The 16,603-nt window shown below is 37.7% G+C and overlaps 1 protein-coding gene across 1 annotated transcript in view; it reads left to right on the top strand.

Annotated features, from left to right (window-relative positions):
• CPNE4 (copine 4) overlaps nt 1–16,603 on the top strand; it is a 367,095-nt gene that overhangs the window by 301,603 nt on the left and 48,889 nt on the right. The window contains exon 11 of the mRNA XM_019508845.1: nt 16,350–16,404. Within this exon, the coding sequence (XP_019364390.1) occupies nt 16,350–16,404 (55 nt within the window). The remainder of the gene's footprint in view (nt 1–16,349; nt 16,405–16,603) is intronic.

The following is a 16,603-nucleotide window of genomic DNA, read 5'->3' as shown; positions in this document are numbered from 1 at the left end:
TAATCATCATTGACACTTCTCTGCAAATAAATATTAAATGAAATGAAAACTTCACTAAAACTAAAAACAAAGGGAAAATCAGTAAAATAAAATCCCTTGGGGCCCTAGTCTTGATTATTCATATTCTATTGATTTCAAGTGTCTTCCTCCTCCTTTCAAATAAATTGGTCATTATTTATCTGAGTACCTTGTAAACTTCATTTAAGTATTTTTTTAATTGGCTCTCTATAGCATTGTTATACAGTGATTGATTTCAAAAGTAACTGTAGAGAGCAATCCTGGTATACGTGGCATACATTTTGTAACAACACAGAAATGCCAAAGCTCATAAAGGTGATAGTGAGTGCCAGTTTTATTTTTGCTAGAAAGGGGGAGGAGTTTACATATGTTGCATATAAGTGTATGCCCAGTACTTTGTTTAAAAACATTTCCATTTTCTGGCTAATGAAACATTCCCTCAAAGAGGAGTGAAAGAAACAGACGTGCTGATATGTTTGTATCAGAACATTTGATGGTCAAACCTGGGGACCTGCCGCATATTCAAATTAAAGCTGGATAGATACTTGCTGTAAAGTTTTTATACATTTTCAAGCACCAACTTCATAGCTGATTGGTTATTTTTATAGCTGGCTGGACGTTTGAATGGCATGATAATTACTTTGCACGTGTGGTCAGTCTAAATGTATTGCACAATTAACCAGTTAATTGCATAATATATGTAACGTCTGGCAGGTGCCTTAAGACTATGAATCTAAGCATAAAAAATTGTATTAAATATTTACTATTTAATACCACAGGTAGTACATTCTGGTGAACATTCAAGCAAGGAAAGAAACAAGAATTTAAGGACTCGTTTACACACAGTGTTAGCACTGCTAGAAGTTTAACAATTGAAATACTTAAAGCAGTACAACTTTATGTAGGCATAGTTATTCATTATAAATTGATTTGTCTCTGTATGGCTTATTCCTGTAAATATAAAAGCTAAGCTACAACCAGTCATCTTTCTGGGGTTTTTTCAGTAATATCACCAATAAGTTATGAGAGAAGATCTAACGCAGTATTCACATTTATGAAGCTTCATAAAAATGTTAATTAATAATAATTAAGATTACCTGGGGGAGAGACTAACTGGATTTCACTTCAAGTCACATCTATAGCTGGCACAAACAAAACATAAGGTTTTCATCTATATGCTCTCATTCATTTAGCTGACATCAAGCCCAGATATCCTGATAACCCAGGTTTCTGTGTGAGAATTAAAATTTCTGTTCCATGGAAAATTTAATTGCTTATTTCACAAAAGAAAAGCAAAAGAGATCAGGATTTCATCTGTTTTGGTCCAAAAGCAGGCAAAATTCAGTAGTGTGGTTTGAGCCTCACAGATTCAGTGAACCAAAAAATCAAAGGAGCTCTCTGGTGTAGTTAAGTGAAACACAAAGTATATACCCAAACCTTTGCGAAATGAAACCGACTTTGGCATAGCTCATTTTGTTTGCAACAATATCTGTAACATAGCCTGATCTGAAACAAGAGACTCCCTTTTATAGTATGGTATGGATATTATTTAGAGTCTTTTAAATTTAAAAAATTATATCTAATAAGTCCATTAATAGGAATCCTAGAGTCACTGGATGTTACAGCAGGTCACATCTCTAGCATGCAAAACAGAAAGCAAGATTTTCTTTTACATACTCTACATTCTGGCTGCTGGCCAGGCTCCGTTTGCCCACATTGCCACTACTGGATCCCCAGGTAAAGCTGCTGGGGCCAGCCCAGTAACCCCTACCGCACTCAGGGCAATTTGCCATGCTTCAGAGCATATGTGCTGGGGTGCTCCTCGGGAACAACTAGCAGCAGCGCAAATATGTGCTGCTGCTAGTTCTCCTTGGGGAACGCATGTTCCTGCTCATGAGGACACATCCGTGGGCTGCGTCCAAATCAGCGCAGCCGTGGGTATGTGGTGCCACAGACCTATCTGCGGTGCCACATGCTGCACATTCAAGCATTCCCTGCGCTGCTACCTTGTAGTGCGGTGGATTTTTTTGACCCTGGGAGACCCTGGGTCAAAAAAACCTGCACCTTAAAAAAGCAGGGCGGTGCGCGTGGTGGCAATGTGCACCGTCTAAAACCAGAGCTTGGCCAGGAGCAGTGCAGCTGCAGTTTCCCCAGCCCCCAGGACACCAGGTAAAGCTGCTGGAGCCAGCACAGTTGCTGGCCCCAGCCTCTCCTACCACACCCAGGGTAACTTGCTGTGCACCAGAGTGTATGTGGCACAGGCGTTCCCCAGGGACAAGCAGCAGTGGTACAAGTTGTGTTGCTGCTGCTTGTCCCCAGGGAATCAAACATCTGCACTCTTCTAGACACGGCAGTGGATTCCTGTTTGAAATCTCTGGGTTTATCTTGTGAATCCTGTTTGCACATCTAACAGTGCTAACATTGTGTAGCACCCCAGAGCACCTTTACAAGGATCTCAAGGCACCTCAAGGTGCAGTAACACCCTGGTTGAGCATTATTGCTTTAATACAATAGAATATTTCTAGTTCATCTGAAAACTCATTTATCTGTATGCTTCAGAGACTGAATGAATGGGGTTGAGCAGTATTGTAAAGTCTGAAAGAGTAAGATTCTGCGTCTCATCAGCAATATTCAGACAATGAGAAATAGTCTCTGATTGTTAAACTGATTGCAAAATGCTTCAGTGCTATAGACATAACTCAGTCTGATACTGGAACGGAAAAAAGGAATAGGTGTTCATTTGCGGAGAAAACTTTTTAACAGTAATTGCTTCAAGTCATGGCATCATTAGCCATTGTCATTAGGGATAGAAAAGATGAATTTTTATACATGAAATAATTAGTGGCTAAGAAAAAATAGCAATAGGTTATAAATGAAAGGGAAGCATTCAATTTATGTAAAAAATAAGATTCTAAAAATATACAAGAATTAGTAAAACGATTATAGTCACATTAAACACCATTTATAAAATCTATTAGATAAAACAAGTCTATAGATCTATGGAAGCAATTGTACTTCAAAATAAATTGTTAGTAAAAATGACAGTATAAAGTTAGAGATAGGTAAAATAATGCAATAAAATAGACTGTATTTTAACTAAAAATTTGCAAGTGCTTTCTTCCCAGAGAAAACTCTTGATATAATCTAACCACATTTAAATTGGTCAAATCCATGTGAAAAGTTTTTTTCCTGTAATGTATGAGTCTGTCCACAGACACAAAAATGAAATAAGAAACCAAATGAATGAAACTTCACTGTTCTCCAATAGAAATTATTATTTTTAATACTAGGCTCATCTATGACTATTGTGAGAAAAATTACCACTGAAAAGGAAATACATGGTAATTGTGCATATTTATTTTTATTCAGAGATGTCTATACCTAGTGTTCTTGTTTCACAAGTGAAAAAGAACATTTTTTAACTTCCAGTACTGCAAACCCATTCCAAGACACTGTAAATGTATTTCCTAATGTTCTGGACAATAAAGAAACACACAACACAGTTTATGGTGCAGATCATCAGAGAGTACCTTTGTACACTACTGGCCTACATTAGCACTTTTAGATAGTGTAAATCGTTAACTCATAATTGTACAATAATATAGAAGATGTATCCTTTATGGTGTTTTAAAAAGTCCTCTCACTGAAAGTCATTGCCAGAAATCCCAGCAACACAATATATATATATAGTATATTAAAACGGCTCACCTGATGGCCTCAGTCATTTGTTTGACAAGAGACAGTGTTGGAAAATGATCAACCAACCTTGAATGCCATTCATCATTACACAGTGATGGTTGGCTCTGTAAGAGGAAGATATATTGGCTGAACAGTGATTGTTTTAAGGACATGGATACAGTTACTTGGCTTAGACTTCTGATACACCTGCAAGCTGCCTGATAAATAATTTTGTAAATGATTCTGTTAATGTAGGATTTTGGTGATGATAGCATGAATGAAGTCAAGGGAGTAAATTTGAATTTGGATATCTAGCCAGTGGCCCTATGTTTGAAATACAGAAATCTGTGTTTTTCTGTGTATAATCTTCTAGCCTCCGAATCAGATTTTCTGTATTTTCAATTAAATATTTATTTTCCTTCAATGTTCTTCCCTGATTCATCAAGAAAATAGCTCAGAATTAAGTTTCCATGAAATCAAACTTAAACATGTATAAAGGTGCTTTCTTAAGGATACAGTTAATTCCTGCTCTGTTTAATACTTGGCTGAATCAGGACCTTTATATCTGAATCTGTTCCCAATTTGAAACTATGTTCAAATTTGAAACTATTCTCTTTTATGTTTAATTGTAACATATTTTTACATGTACATCCAATTTCAGGGCCTTTGTACTATCAATGTGATAGAAAAGGGACTTGGTCTAAATGAGACTCTGCCATATATAGTCAAATTAACATACACAACTTGAAAAAGATAAGGGGCAAATATACTCTTAAAATATTTAAAATATTTTGTCATATTACAGAATCATGGTCCGTCACACTCTGTCTGGGGCATTTTCAGTGTGCTGTATGTTCTGTCTTAGAAATTTGTGAAGCGGTTTGTTTAAAATGTATCCATTTTACTCATTCTAGACATTTGATATATCAAGAGTTAACTAGGAATTATTTTTAATCCATATCTCTTTTTATTAAACCTTAAAAGATAGTAGTTATATTTTTCAATTTCAAAGTACCTTTGAAATAGAAGGAAGTGGGCGAGGGTAGGGAGGGTGTTTGTTTTTAATCCATCCATGTTTTCATCTAAAGGAAATAACCTGTTTAATTCTAAATCTGTATGTTCCTTAATACTGTATTTTGCACTGAGCCTTTATGTTAGCAGATAAATTGTTGTATGTTTAAAACTTGGGTGTGTAGCCAATTCCCCAAAAGGCTCCTAATGTTCAGACAATAAATAATTCCAGCTAAGTACTGGAATAATTTATTCAGAGCTGTGCAAAATGTATATAGTGTAAATACCAAACTCTTCACAGATTCAAACACTGAGCAATGTTCTGCAAAAGGTTTGAAAGCATTTGCGGTTCTGATCTCATACCCACTGAAAACACAGCAAATTTTGACATTAACTTTTGCTAACTCCAGTGTTGGTACTTGGTGACTAATAACAGTTTTTAGTACTGGTGGCTATTATTCATAATATTCATCTTGATATTTTTGAACTGGATGAATCAGATTCCCCACCATATAAACCCATATACACAATTAAAAAATCTAAAAGAAAACGTCCCATGCCAAAAACCAGGCCACCCAGTGTCTTCAGGGGTGATTAGTGATTTATTAGAATGGACATGAAAATTAAGGTGACAAAGATCTAAATCCCACACAGCACTTCATGGATATAACCTTAAGCCCGTTACACAGGTTCTGTTGGAATGATTAGTTCTGCTCCCATGTGTGAAGTTAAATACATACTTAAATTAAGTGCTTTGGGTCAGAGCTTGTGAAAGGGAAACTGAATGTCCTGAATTAGATCTTCAGGTCTAGTTTCCAGTTATAACTTATTCTCACTCCTAAGAATATATTAAAATCAACAGGTAGTTTATTGTCTAGCAATTATATTTAGCTAGCAATTATTGATAAAGGAATTGAGTGAATTATCTTTTCTGTAGCCATCTGAAGAAAATGTATTTAGAGTCAAGGAGGAAAGCAGAGGCCTGCTTTCACTGAGAAGGTAATAATAGTAAAGATTTAATTTGGGGGCACAAGAATATTGCTTATATTAGTAAGTTCACTATGTTCAACACTAAATTGTTCATAAATTAACTACTTGAAGCTATGAGTGTGACATAATTAAATCACCAGTGCAGCTCAATAAATTAAAAAAATGTTAATTATTAATCATGTCTCTTTAAAATTTTAATTATAGAAACAACTTTTCTGGAGGCTACTAGGCAAAAAAGATAATTAGCATATCTAGACACAATTAAGAACTATGAGGAAAATATATTTCTATACTTCTTGAATTTCTTGTATAACAGGAAGAAAATAAAGTTCACATACCAGGAAGATGAGCAAAGAAGTATAAAAACCGGTTCCTTGCAATCTCCAGACTAGCAAATCCCTTACCACATGCTTAGAATTAAGTGTGGATGTAATGGTGGTGTTGGGGTGCTGTTGTAGCCATAATGGTTTTTTATGAAAATGAAAACAGGATATAAGAGAGATTGTCAGGTAGCTAAACATTGTCTCTTGTCTGTTAACTATCTGGTAATATATCCAGACAGTTCTTTGGGTAAATGTGATATATTTTATTAGACCAACTAAATAGTTGGAAAAATTGTTCTTTGCAAGCTTAAGGGCATGAACACCCTTCTTTAGGCATAGGGAGAGTCTCCTGGTGTTTGTGTGCCCTCCTGGGTGGAACAGAAAATATGCAAAATGCAGGTCTGTGAAAATGCAAATGCATGGCAGGGAAGACGAGAGGGGATGGGAGATGATAGGTGCGAGACTAATAGGCAGAAAGGGGTGGGGTAGAGGTGGAAGGAGAGAGGAAATGTTGACCTGGTGATAGAATGAGCTGGTAAAATGTAGAGAAGTTACCTGGGATTGTCAGATACCAGACAGGTTATAACGTGCCATAAATCCAATGTCTGTATTTAGTCCATGATTTTTTTTGTGTCCAGTAGATTTATTAAATGAAGTTCATAGGCTCATCTACTGCAAAGAACAATTTTTCCAACTATTTAGGTGATCTAATAAAAGATATCTCATTTACCTAAAGAACCTTGTCTGCTTTATGTCCTTAGGCCAACATAGCTATAACCAACACCCCTGAAACCCGGTAATATATCCTGTTTTTATTTACACGTGGAGTTCTGTACAGGTCTTTGTTCTGTCTGCTGTTTAGGTCTGCCATGTTTCCTTTTTTCTCAGAGACCTGAAGAAAGGGTGCATGGTACAGGAAAATCTGTGTGTGTCCCTGCCACCTATGCCGATGGCCCAATAAAGTATATCATCCACAAAAAATCCTTACCTCTTATTTATTTAATAAGATTGAAGTATGTGCTGAAAAACTTTGGCGAGTCAGGGCTAGAAGTTATACTGGCAAACAGAGACAAATCCAGTTATACTGGGCAAATCCTGAAGTTGGATAGTAAATTGAACTAGATAAACAAGTTGAACTTTTGGCAACTATTTGGGAACTATTGATAGCCTATTTGGACTGAGTAAAGAGCTAGTAAATATTAAATTAACTAGTGTTACAGACACACAACACACATATAAGAGTAACTTATATCACTGTATATTTAATACCAACTTTCCAAGTAGTAATGTAGCCCCAAAGTAAGCTACTTTCACCATTTTAGGGCTGAGTGTTATATCTGGATCTATATTTACGCTGGTATAAAGGCAGGTCACATTTCTTTAAACATTTTTTTCTGTGCACACCCTTTTTTCCTCCTGTACATATATATCTGTGCTCCTGGGATTTCAGTATATTCTGTGTTATCATCTCTTCAGGTTGTCAGCACCTCACAACAGAAGGTGGGTCTTATACAATGGTTAACACTCTGTCAGTATTAGCAACTAAAGCAGTATGTGTAATGTATCTAGTGGTGATTCCCTTTAAAGAAATGACCTGTACTGAAGTGCAGACTCTAATTAATAGCAGAAATTGTATTATATAGCGCTTGATACTAAAAACTAGACAGATTCACAAATAATGACAGCTCTTAATGTTTTAGCTAACTTCAAGGGTAGCATCAGTTTAGTGTCTAATTCATCTTTCATAACCATGGAATGGACTTATGGTACTGGTACAGTTTTTCTTTAAGTGCAGATATGTGATGAACTTCTAGAGTATATGTGAGAGGAAGGAATGGGAAAGAAGCAGAAGAGAAAGGGGGAATAGACATGTAAGAAAAGAAAGAAAATGAAAAGTAGAGAAAAACTCTACAATTCATCTTAGGGTGTTGGAGAGGTTGCAGTGTGGCTGTAACGACCCAAAGTGTTACTATTTTATTACCCATAACAAGGAATCAGAGGCACACACAGTGGTACAATGAATGTAAAAAGTGGCAGAGAGCCCAAGGCACATTTGAGAACTAGTAGGCCAGTAGATCATTGCCATGGCCTGATTTATAAATTATCTGAATATTTCAGAATAGTGATTTTTCCCCTACATCTTGTAAATATGTTAGTTACTTATTATACAAGCTACCCTAGTATTAGCATTTAGCTGAGCTGCTAATTAGTCCTGTTTAAAAACCTATCAGTTCATAGAGACAAGCCATTTTCTGGCATCTTTTATGCAAGTTTCATCTCCTACTGAAAGTGAATACCACTTGTACCAGCAGGGCTTAACAGAAATTTGTTAGACTCCTGGCCTTCTCACTTATCCCTGTGTGACCCCTTTTTGTAGACATAAAACACTTCTTTTGCTCTCTCACACGATGCAGATGTGTATGTATGTAAACATACCCCTGTGCTCCCTTGATCCCCAACATAAATGAATTTTAGCTCTGAATGAAAATGTGGCAGAAAACTTCATTGGCAGCACTGACACCTCTGCTGTCACATCCCGCGTCTCACGGATCCCTGATTATAATAATGCAATTCCTTCTCTTTGCATTATGATGAAATGAAAAAGAATAAACATTGATATATATGTAGCACTGTTTTTGCTCTTTTGCCTACTTAAGATGGCCCAGCATGATACACAGTTTCAAATTTTTAAACTGAACTGGTGCTGTAAGAAGATAGTATCTTTTCTGTGGGATCTAATCGTTCTTTAGTAGTAGTCACTCTGCAGGACAGAAGGTCCAATGCAAGACAAGTGGAGTTTTAAGCCTCTAAGACTACAGCAGTTGTGAAAATGACCTTATTTGGGTTTTGGCAAACTATGTGATTCCATAGATGTTCCAGTGCAATTTAAATTTACCCCTTTATAGTTACCACATACATATACGCATCCCCCTAAGAATTCATTTGACTGCCAATCTAGAAAATGCTGGTATTTCAAAGGTTAATAATGTCTCTCCTGAGCCACACACACTTTTCCTGCCCAGGGAAACCCATTACTTATACAGAGTACATTTACTAAGGTAAAAAATTTCATTCCTGCAAGTCTACATCAGGTCATTTCAATTTATTCCTAATTTAGAAGAGAGGCTGGATATTTTGGATTAGATTTTCTGTTAATGCCATTTTACTAGGCTATACATCCAGTAAGGTATACACCTCATTAGTATCACATTTTGCTTAACATTTTGCTTTTCTCCACTGTACATACCTATGGCTTTTTTCAATGGGTATTTTGTCCCTCAGCTGATGTGTTTCATATTTCATTTGGCATTTTTTGCACTGCAGAATTCCTTACACATTTGTTTAAAGTTAATGGGGAGAAGTTTTAAGGCTATTGAATTTGGAATTGGCTTTGTTAGATGTTTTGGGAGTAGATGCCTGTCAGCAGTTAGCTGCAGGGGATTTGTATTCCCTTTGTTCATTAATTATTTCCCTTGCAGGTGAGACAGGCATTACCTTCATACTCTTGAAACTCAGTTACATAACTATATATATTTCTTCATATTCAGCAAATTCCAGCTCCCTGAAGGTGACTGAGAGCTGTAATTAAAGCTGGGGCTTGACTTTTAATGTCTGGATCTTAAACAAGTATTATGTGATTGCACTGAATGCCTGCCTCCAACAGACAAAACAGGACAGCAGCTCCTTTGATTTTACCACTAGAATTCCTACTGCCCTGTGGAAAACCACTGCAAATTATGGGCCAAATCCTGAGGTTTGTTTACTTCAGTGGAAATTTGGCTAACTAAGGACTTACTGGTGCTGTAACCCCTTCATTCTTTGACCCAGGAACTTACTAAAAATTCAGGACTCTGCTGTATTTCATAGTACTGCCCAGCCCTTGGAGTGATGCATTTGCCCCAGAAGGGTGCCACAATCCTGAGCATGTACAAAGGAAAAGTTACTGCTGCCACACTTAGAATCATAGAAAACGTGGGTTAGAAGGGACCTAAGAAGGTTATCTAGTCCAACCCCCAGCTCAAAGTAGGACCATCCCCAACAGTATCAACCTAACTAAGGCTTTGTCTACCTGCATCTTAAAAACCACCAGGGATAGAGATTCTGCAACCTCTCTGGGTAACCCATTCCCATACTTTACTATGCTCCTTGTGAGAGCGTTTTTCCAAATACCTAACCTAAACTTCCGTTGCTGCAACTTGAAACCACTGATTGCTCCTTGTTATATTTTCTGCCACCACTGAGAATAGTCTAGCTCCATACTCTTTATATATCACCCTTCAGGTAGTTGAAGGCTGCTATTAAATTCCCCCTCAGTCTTCTCCTCCCCAGACTAAATAAGCCCAGTTCGCTCAGCATCTCCCCACAAGTCATGTGCTTCAGCCCCCTAACCATTTTCGTTGCCCTCCTCTGAACTTTCATTAGTTTGTCTACATCCTTTCTGTAGTTAGGGGCTTCTGCAAGACGTACAACATACTCTTCATCCAGCCCACACCAATACATTTAGTAGCTCTGATGGCTGGTACAAACCAGGTGTTAGACCAGCAGTGGCCAACCTGCAGCACCAGTGCCAGAAGTGGCATGCAGTAGAGCAGGGAGGGGACATGCAGAACAGTGGCAGATGAGGAAAAGAGGAAAAAGCAGAGCAGAAGATTGGGCTGAGAAAGGGAGTCAGAGTGACACTCATGGAGAGCGTGGGTCTCGTTTGTGGCCTGTCTGGCAAAAAACCTTCGCCCCTACTGTGCTAGACTATGACTGACGACTTCCCCTCCTCTGCCAGCTTCTGGGAGCATAGGGGCGCTTTGTGTCTTGCAACTCTCATGTGTGGAACAATTGAATGTAATTCAAATCAGTGTAAGGACATCATTATTTGGCTCTCCTAGATCATGCATGTCACCCCTAGATATACTAAAGTTTCCTAACTCCGGTTGCGATGCAAGAACTGGAAATGTTTAGAGATTTCTAAAGATGTCCGTATTTCCTTTGGAGCTTTAGATAATCCCTTGTAAACTGTTGTGATTCAGTGTTTACTGTCATCAGGAGCCTCTCAAGTAAGTACTAAATAAAACACTTAAGCACCTGATTCATTTATATGTTTTAGGAATAAAACATTTAATTCAGCTCATTTTCTTCCTGATCATTCTCTGAGTGTGAAAGATTACAATTTTAATAGAGTTTCAAGGGATATATATATTTGTGCTATTTTTCATGTTTTTAATTAAATGTGTTCCACTTTTATTTTAGCAGTTTGAAATGTCTTTATAAGAAAGACAAATATTTGATTTTCTCTTGGGAAAGCTATACTATAACACAGAGAGTTCACAGCCTTGTCTTTAAAGCTAGACTGGAAATGAAAGGCACAGTAAATGATGTCAGTTGCCTCCAGACTAGAACTTAGCAAGAATCTTCCTTCTAGTTCTGAGCTGTCTGACCCACCACTAAAATTAGAGACAGGTTCGGTTCCAAGGGCTCTAATAAGACAGAATCCCTGCAAGAAATTCCAAGGGCTTGTTTTGGACCTATTCATAACAACTATTTGATCAACATCAGGCAAAGCAGGAATATATACCCTGTCTGTGTCCATTTGCTCAGTGGTCACCTAAAAGGAAAAACAGTCATTGTCATTTTATATCCCCTGAGTCACTAATCTACTGAGTCTGCTTTGCAACTACATTCTAAGTGCATTAGTGCCTTAATTCAGCACATGATTAACCCGAAGGAGAAGTGTAGTTCCATAGCCATCAACTGTTTAAGTTTAAGCATGTTGTTAAAAACCATGCTTAATTGAAGCCAAAGTTTTTCTATAAACCATAATAAAAATAACCCTACAATAATCTAGTGGGGAGGAAGCAATACATAATAATATCATCTTACAGATTGGTTAAAAGACATACAGAATCATTAAGGTAAACTTTTTCTACTATGGATGCTTTAGCCTGATGTTTAGACCTGCTGATGATCTCTGGTAGCTTTTATTGACTTGTGTGAACACAGGAACAAGGCAGTTATCAGACTAACAAGACATCTATTCCATTATCTCCCACGTTGGCCAGGACCAACTGTTTCTCAGGAAAATGTAAGAGTCACTATAATGAATAATTATAGAATAACCTTACCCAGAGGAGACGTTTTATCCTAGCTGTCTTCAGTTAATGGCTGACTTCAACCGCAAAGCATAATGGTTTCTCTTTCCCGTAGTTTAAATCCAATTTAATGTCATACTGGACATTCCTATTCTCCATGTAAATAACTAATCCTTCTTGGCCAGGTGCAAACATTTAAAAAGCCCAAGGCAGAATCAGTCTAAATTGCACAGTTTTCTGTAAGTGGCATAGTTTAGCTCAGCAATGGACAGAACACACCCCTTGGTAGGGAGCAAGCCTTAGACCAGGTTCCATCATTTTTTACAAAGTCTCCGTGTGCTGAATTTCTGTTCTGTTATGGATATACGTTGATTTCTGATCACTTATACCAGTAAAAGTGTAATGTCTGTACCTGGCCTTTGGCTTCGTTGATATCCTGCACACAAGCTAACAATATATTTTATTTTACCAATATTAAATGCCTTTGTTGCCTGTTACATTCATTTTATTTCCCGGTGCAACTGAGAAAATGTAACTGTAAGCATCCAGTTCACCTTCTTGTTATCATTCATTATTTTACAAAATTCTTTCATTTCCTCTTAATAGCATGCTTTCCATGCTACACAGTCTAAATCATTTAAATCTTCTTTCATATGCTGGCCTTCCATATGCTTCTAATCATTTTAGCTATCTTCCTCTGTATTCCTTCCTCTTTCTGCTGTGTTATTTTGAAATGCTAACCAGAAATGACCACTGTGTTGGAAGTGGGGCTATGGTATATTTTTTGTATTATTTTCTGCCTCTTCCTTTACACATCCTCATCCTTGGCTTGCTTTCTATCTAAATCTCTGCTCTGTATTAAGCTGATTTTTTACTGTCCTACTTGGGACTTTTCCCTGAGTATTACAGTTAGTTTAAAAACCAAATAATACCTTAGTACTTTAGGTGCATACTGTCTTACATTTGCTAACAGCATGTCCATTGAACCTGAACCCTAACCCTGTTTGTACAATTTGACCTAAGCCCCACATCTGTTCAGTCAGTCCATTGTATTTCTAAGTGTCATGCATCTGATTGGCAGAATGAAATGTCAAGAGCCATATAATTCTGCACACAAATTAGAAACAACACCATTATGGCACTTATATAACCTATCAAGATAGTACAACAACCCTCACTGGTTTCTCTAGTTACTTCTTTCTACGGATTCGAACTCAACTTTCTCATTATGCAAATCGCAGAACTTTAAGACAAGTTTCCAAAATGCGTGATCCTTGTCAAAGCTGATGTTCACATTGATTTTCTATTATTCATAGTGAAAAGTATGTTTCACAATATTTACCCTCCCTGATGTCAAGTAACTCAGGGTTTTGCAAATTATGCCTTCTTTTAAGTTTCAGTGGGGCCTTTCCTGTCACGTATGTAATGAGAAACTGCAAAAAAAAATCTGAAGTGAATTTGACAGTGTCGTTTTTCCTTGTAGTATTTTAATGCTTTTGCCCATGGTACAATTTATTCTTTCTTGAGAATCCTGAGCCACGCTTGGGGCTTGTGATGCACTACCTTCCCTCTCCAACTTTACCTATTTCTGTCCCGCCTCTGCCACTGGTGTGGCCACACAGGAGTGCCTTATGCACCTCGTGCTCAGGAATGCCTGCCCTTGCCTTGCCCCATGCTTCTCCCAGAAACAGGGGCATTCAGGACAGTTCCATTGGTCCTGTGCGCCTTTGTTTCCATGAGTTGCCTTGCAGGGTCAGACTGGGAAGGGCTGTGGCAAAAGCAGGTGCTTCTGCCTACTTTAGGTTTATCGGCTAAATCTAATGCAGGCCAGAGCATGTGCATACTGCAGTCCTTCCCAGTTTGGCCATTCATGAGATATACAGGGCTCTTTTACCTGGCAGTGGAATTTGTGGCAGTGGCAGCACCTGACTGAGAATCACTGAGGTAAACTGAGGCAGTGAAACAGCAGTTCTCAACTGAGGTGCTGCCAAATTCAAACAAGTTGTAGAGGGCTGCTCTGAATCTGAAAAGACTAAGAATCACAGCAGTAGTTATTTCAGTAGTTCAGGGCCTAGTGAATTGCCATGCCTGTCTTCCTTATAGCATGGCTTCTGCCCAGTGCTGATGCTTGTTCTGACACTGAGAATAATTTTCTGGCAACCAAGGGAACCTCTGATGCCCCTGTGGCCTCTTCTCCTGTTGTGTCTCAGCAGTTCAGAGTAGGCAGAACTAAAGCTATGGTTCAAACCCATTGTTTTTACTTAGTGCCCTGAATTTCAAGGGAAAGAGTTAATGGAAAAATGGTGATGAGATGCGAAAGACCCAGAGAAGTTTGAGTCATAATGGCTAAGTAAGCCAATCAAAAAGCCTGAGGCTGAATTGATTCAATCTTGGTAGGTTAGTCTAAACTGCATAGGTTGAACTGATAAACAAGTGAACAGACATTCACTTTTGATTCCAGAAATGCAGCAATATGCTTGCAGTGACCCAGGCTAGAGCATGGCTCCCTGCTACTTGACTGGGGCAGACAGCTTGGGCTAAGGCTTGCCTGTTCACCCTGCAAGGAGGGGTTTGCAGGGGAGGTGCAAAGTATCCAGGGATGCTGGGGAACTGTGAGCTAAACTGACACCAGAAGGAAACTGGGAAAGAAATTCAATGAACCAATTTAACCTAAATCAGTTAAATCTAATACTTCATCCATCCAGGTTTATCTTGAACTGATTTTGGCTATTTTGAAAACATTTTTTGTGCACTGAATTTCTATTGTGTTACAGATTTGAGCTGGTTTCCAATCACTTGTACCAGTGTATGTGTAATGTCTATCCCTAGCAAAATGGCAATAATCAATTCAATTACAATTCTCCTTTATCTGCAAATGCTACATTCAGGTGATTTAAATACCTTATTATGGAAGGATATTATTTAGATCATAGCTCTTCATATTTTCCAGCTCAGCCACAGGATTTGGGGTGTGATGTAAGGATTATATCAGGAATTAAGATCTGTGTCATGCAGGAAGATCACATTATTAATTCACAGCAAAAATTAATTCCATAAATCAACCATATTTAATTATTGATGCAGCACAACACATTTTTATATTATTTCCTATTGGCTTCTCCTTTCTTTTAGTACATACCTGCATTCTAATTTGCAACTATTAAAAAGCGTTTCCCCATTTCTAGCAGTGGTTAATAAAATCAAAGGCAGTCAGCAGGTAACTGGCAAAAATGTCACTATACTTTTTCTGTGATATAGCTTGGGCAGGATGTTTTATTGTCATTCAAGCAATGCTGTTACTTGTTATAAGACTGATTTTCATATAGCATAACATATATGATACATAATAGTACATTCTACAGGAAGTATACAGCAGAGGCATTTTATAGCAAGACAGCAATCTAGGGAGTTTAGCCATCAAATAGTACTGACCACTGACGTGCAAATATTGTGCACCAGTGATTTGAAGGTAGAGGATATTTCTATAACTCATTTTCAGTTCCCTGAGTCAGCCAGTGTACAACGTCAAAAGGATTTTTTTTCACCATGTTGCTTCAGCTCCCAAGTGATCAGTCAGGGCCATCATGGTGCCTTTCAGGCAGTATGGCAGCTTGAGGAGCCTGACAGTTTTAATGGGTGCTCTTATCTTTCTCAAGTATGTCTGCAGCAATGTGTTATTCACTTGATATTTGAAGTGGAAAGGACTGATCTACAAAGTCAGTTAAGAGCTCTGTACAAAACTGAATTTTTTAAACTGACAGCGGTAGAAACAGAAACTCAGACTTCCCAGGAATGATGTGTCATGTGACTAATGATGGGACAATTGGAATTATGAGGATTGTGACGCTATTAAATATAGGAATTGTTGGGACTACTCATACTGCTTAATGCTAACCAGTTGAGTGAATTTTAATCATATATGTATGGTAGTAGGCATACCGAATCACAAGAAAAATAAGCTATTCACTATGTCACAATATAGAGGCATATAATACATAATATTCTATCTCAAAAATAAAGTTTTGTGAATCTAGTAATGTATATGTTTTAAGGCAGGAACATAATCGTAGGATGGGGGGTGACTTCTTGCAAACATAATAATAGTGGTCAAATGACAGTCTTGGTCAGCTTTTTGTGTACTCTTCTACTTTGTTATATTTTTCATGAATTATTATGAAGGGATAAATGTTTTGTGTAATGATGTATATTTTCTGTGGGGAAAAAAATGCCCTTTTTATTTTGATTTCAGTGATAAAATGTTCCCAGCCTTTGGCTTCGGAGCAAGGATACCACCGGAATATAAAGTAGGTGCACAGGTGAATTTTTCCAATTTATTTGATTTATATGCTACAGTTTATAACTAAACAGAAATGGTTCGTTCATTTTTTACCTCCTCCTGCATACTGTAACAAAACAGTTCCCTCCACACTCTAACAATACTGAGAGCTAAGGGGGGATAATTAAATATTTTATTTCTCTAGGATGGCCTGCCGTTAGAAACGT

The sequence above is a fragment of the Gavialis gangeticus genome, unplaced genomic scaffold, assembly GCF_001723915.1.
Source record: "Gavialis gangeticus isolate Ggan-Ray unplaced genomic scaffold, GavGan_comp1, whole genome shotgun sequence".
NCBI lineage: Eukaryota > Metazoa > Chordata > Crocodylia > Gavialidae > Gavialis > Gavialis gangeticus.
Note: the sequence above shows the minus strand (reverse complement) of the source record. Positions and strands in the feature narration are given on the sequence as shown.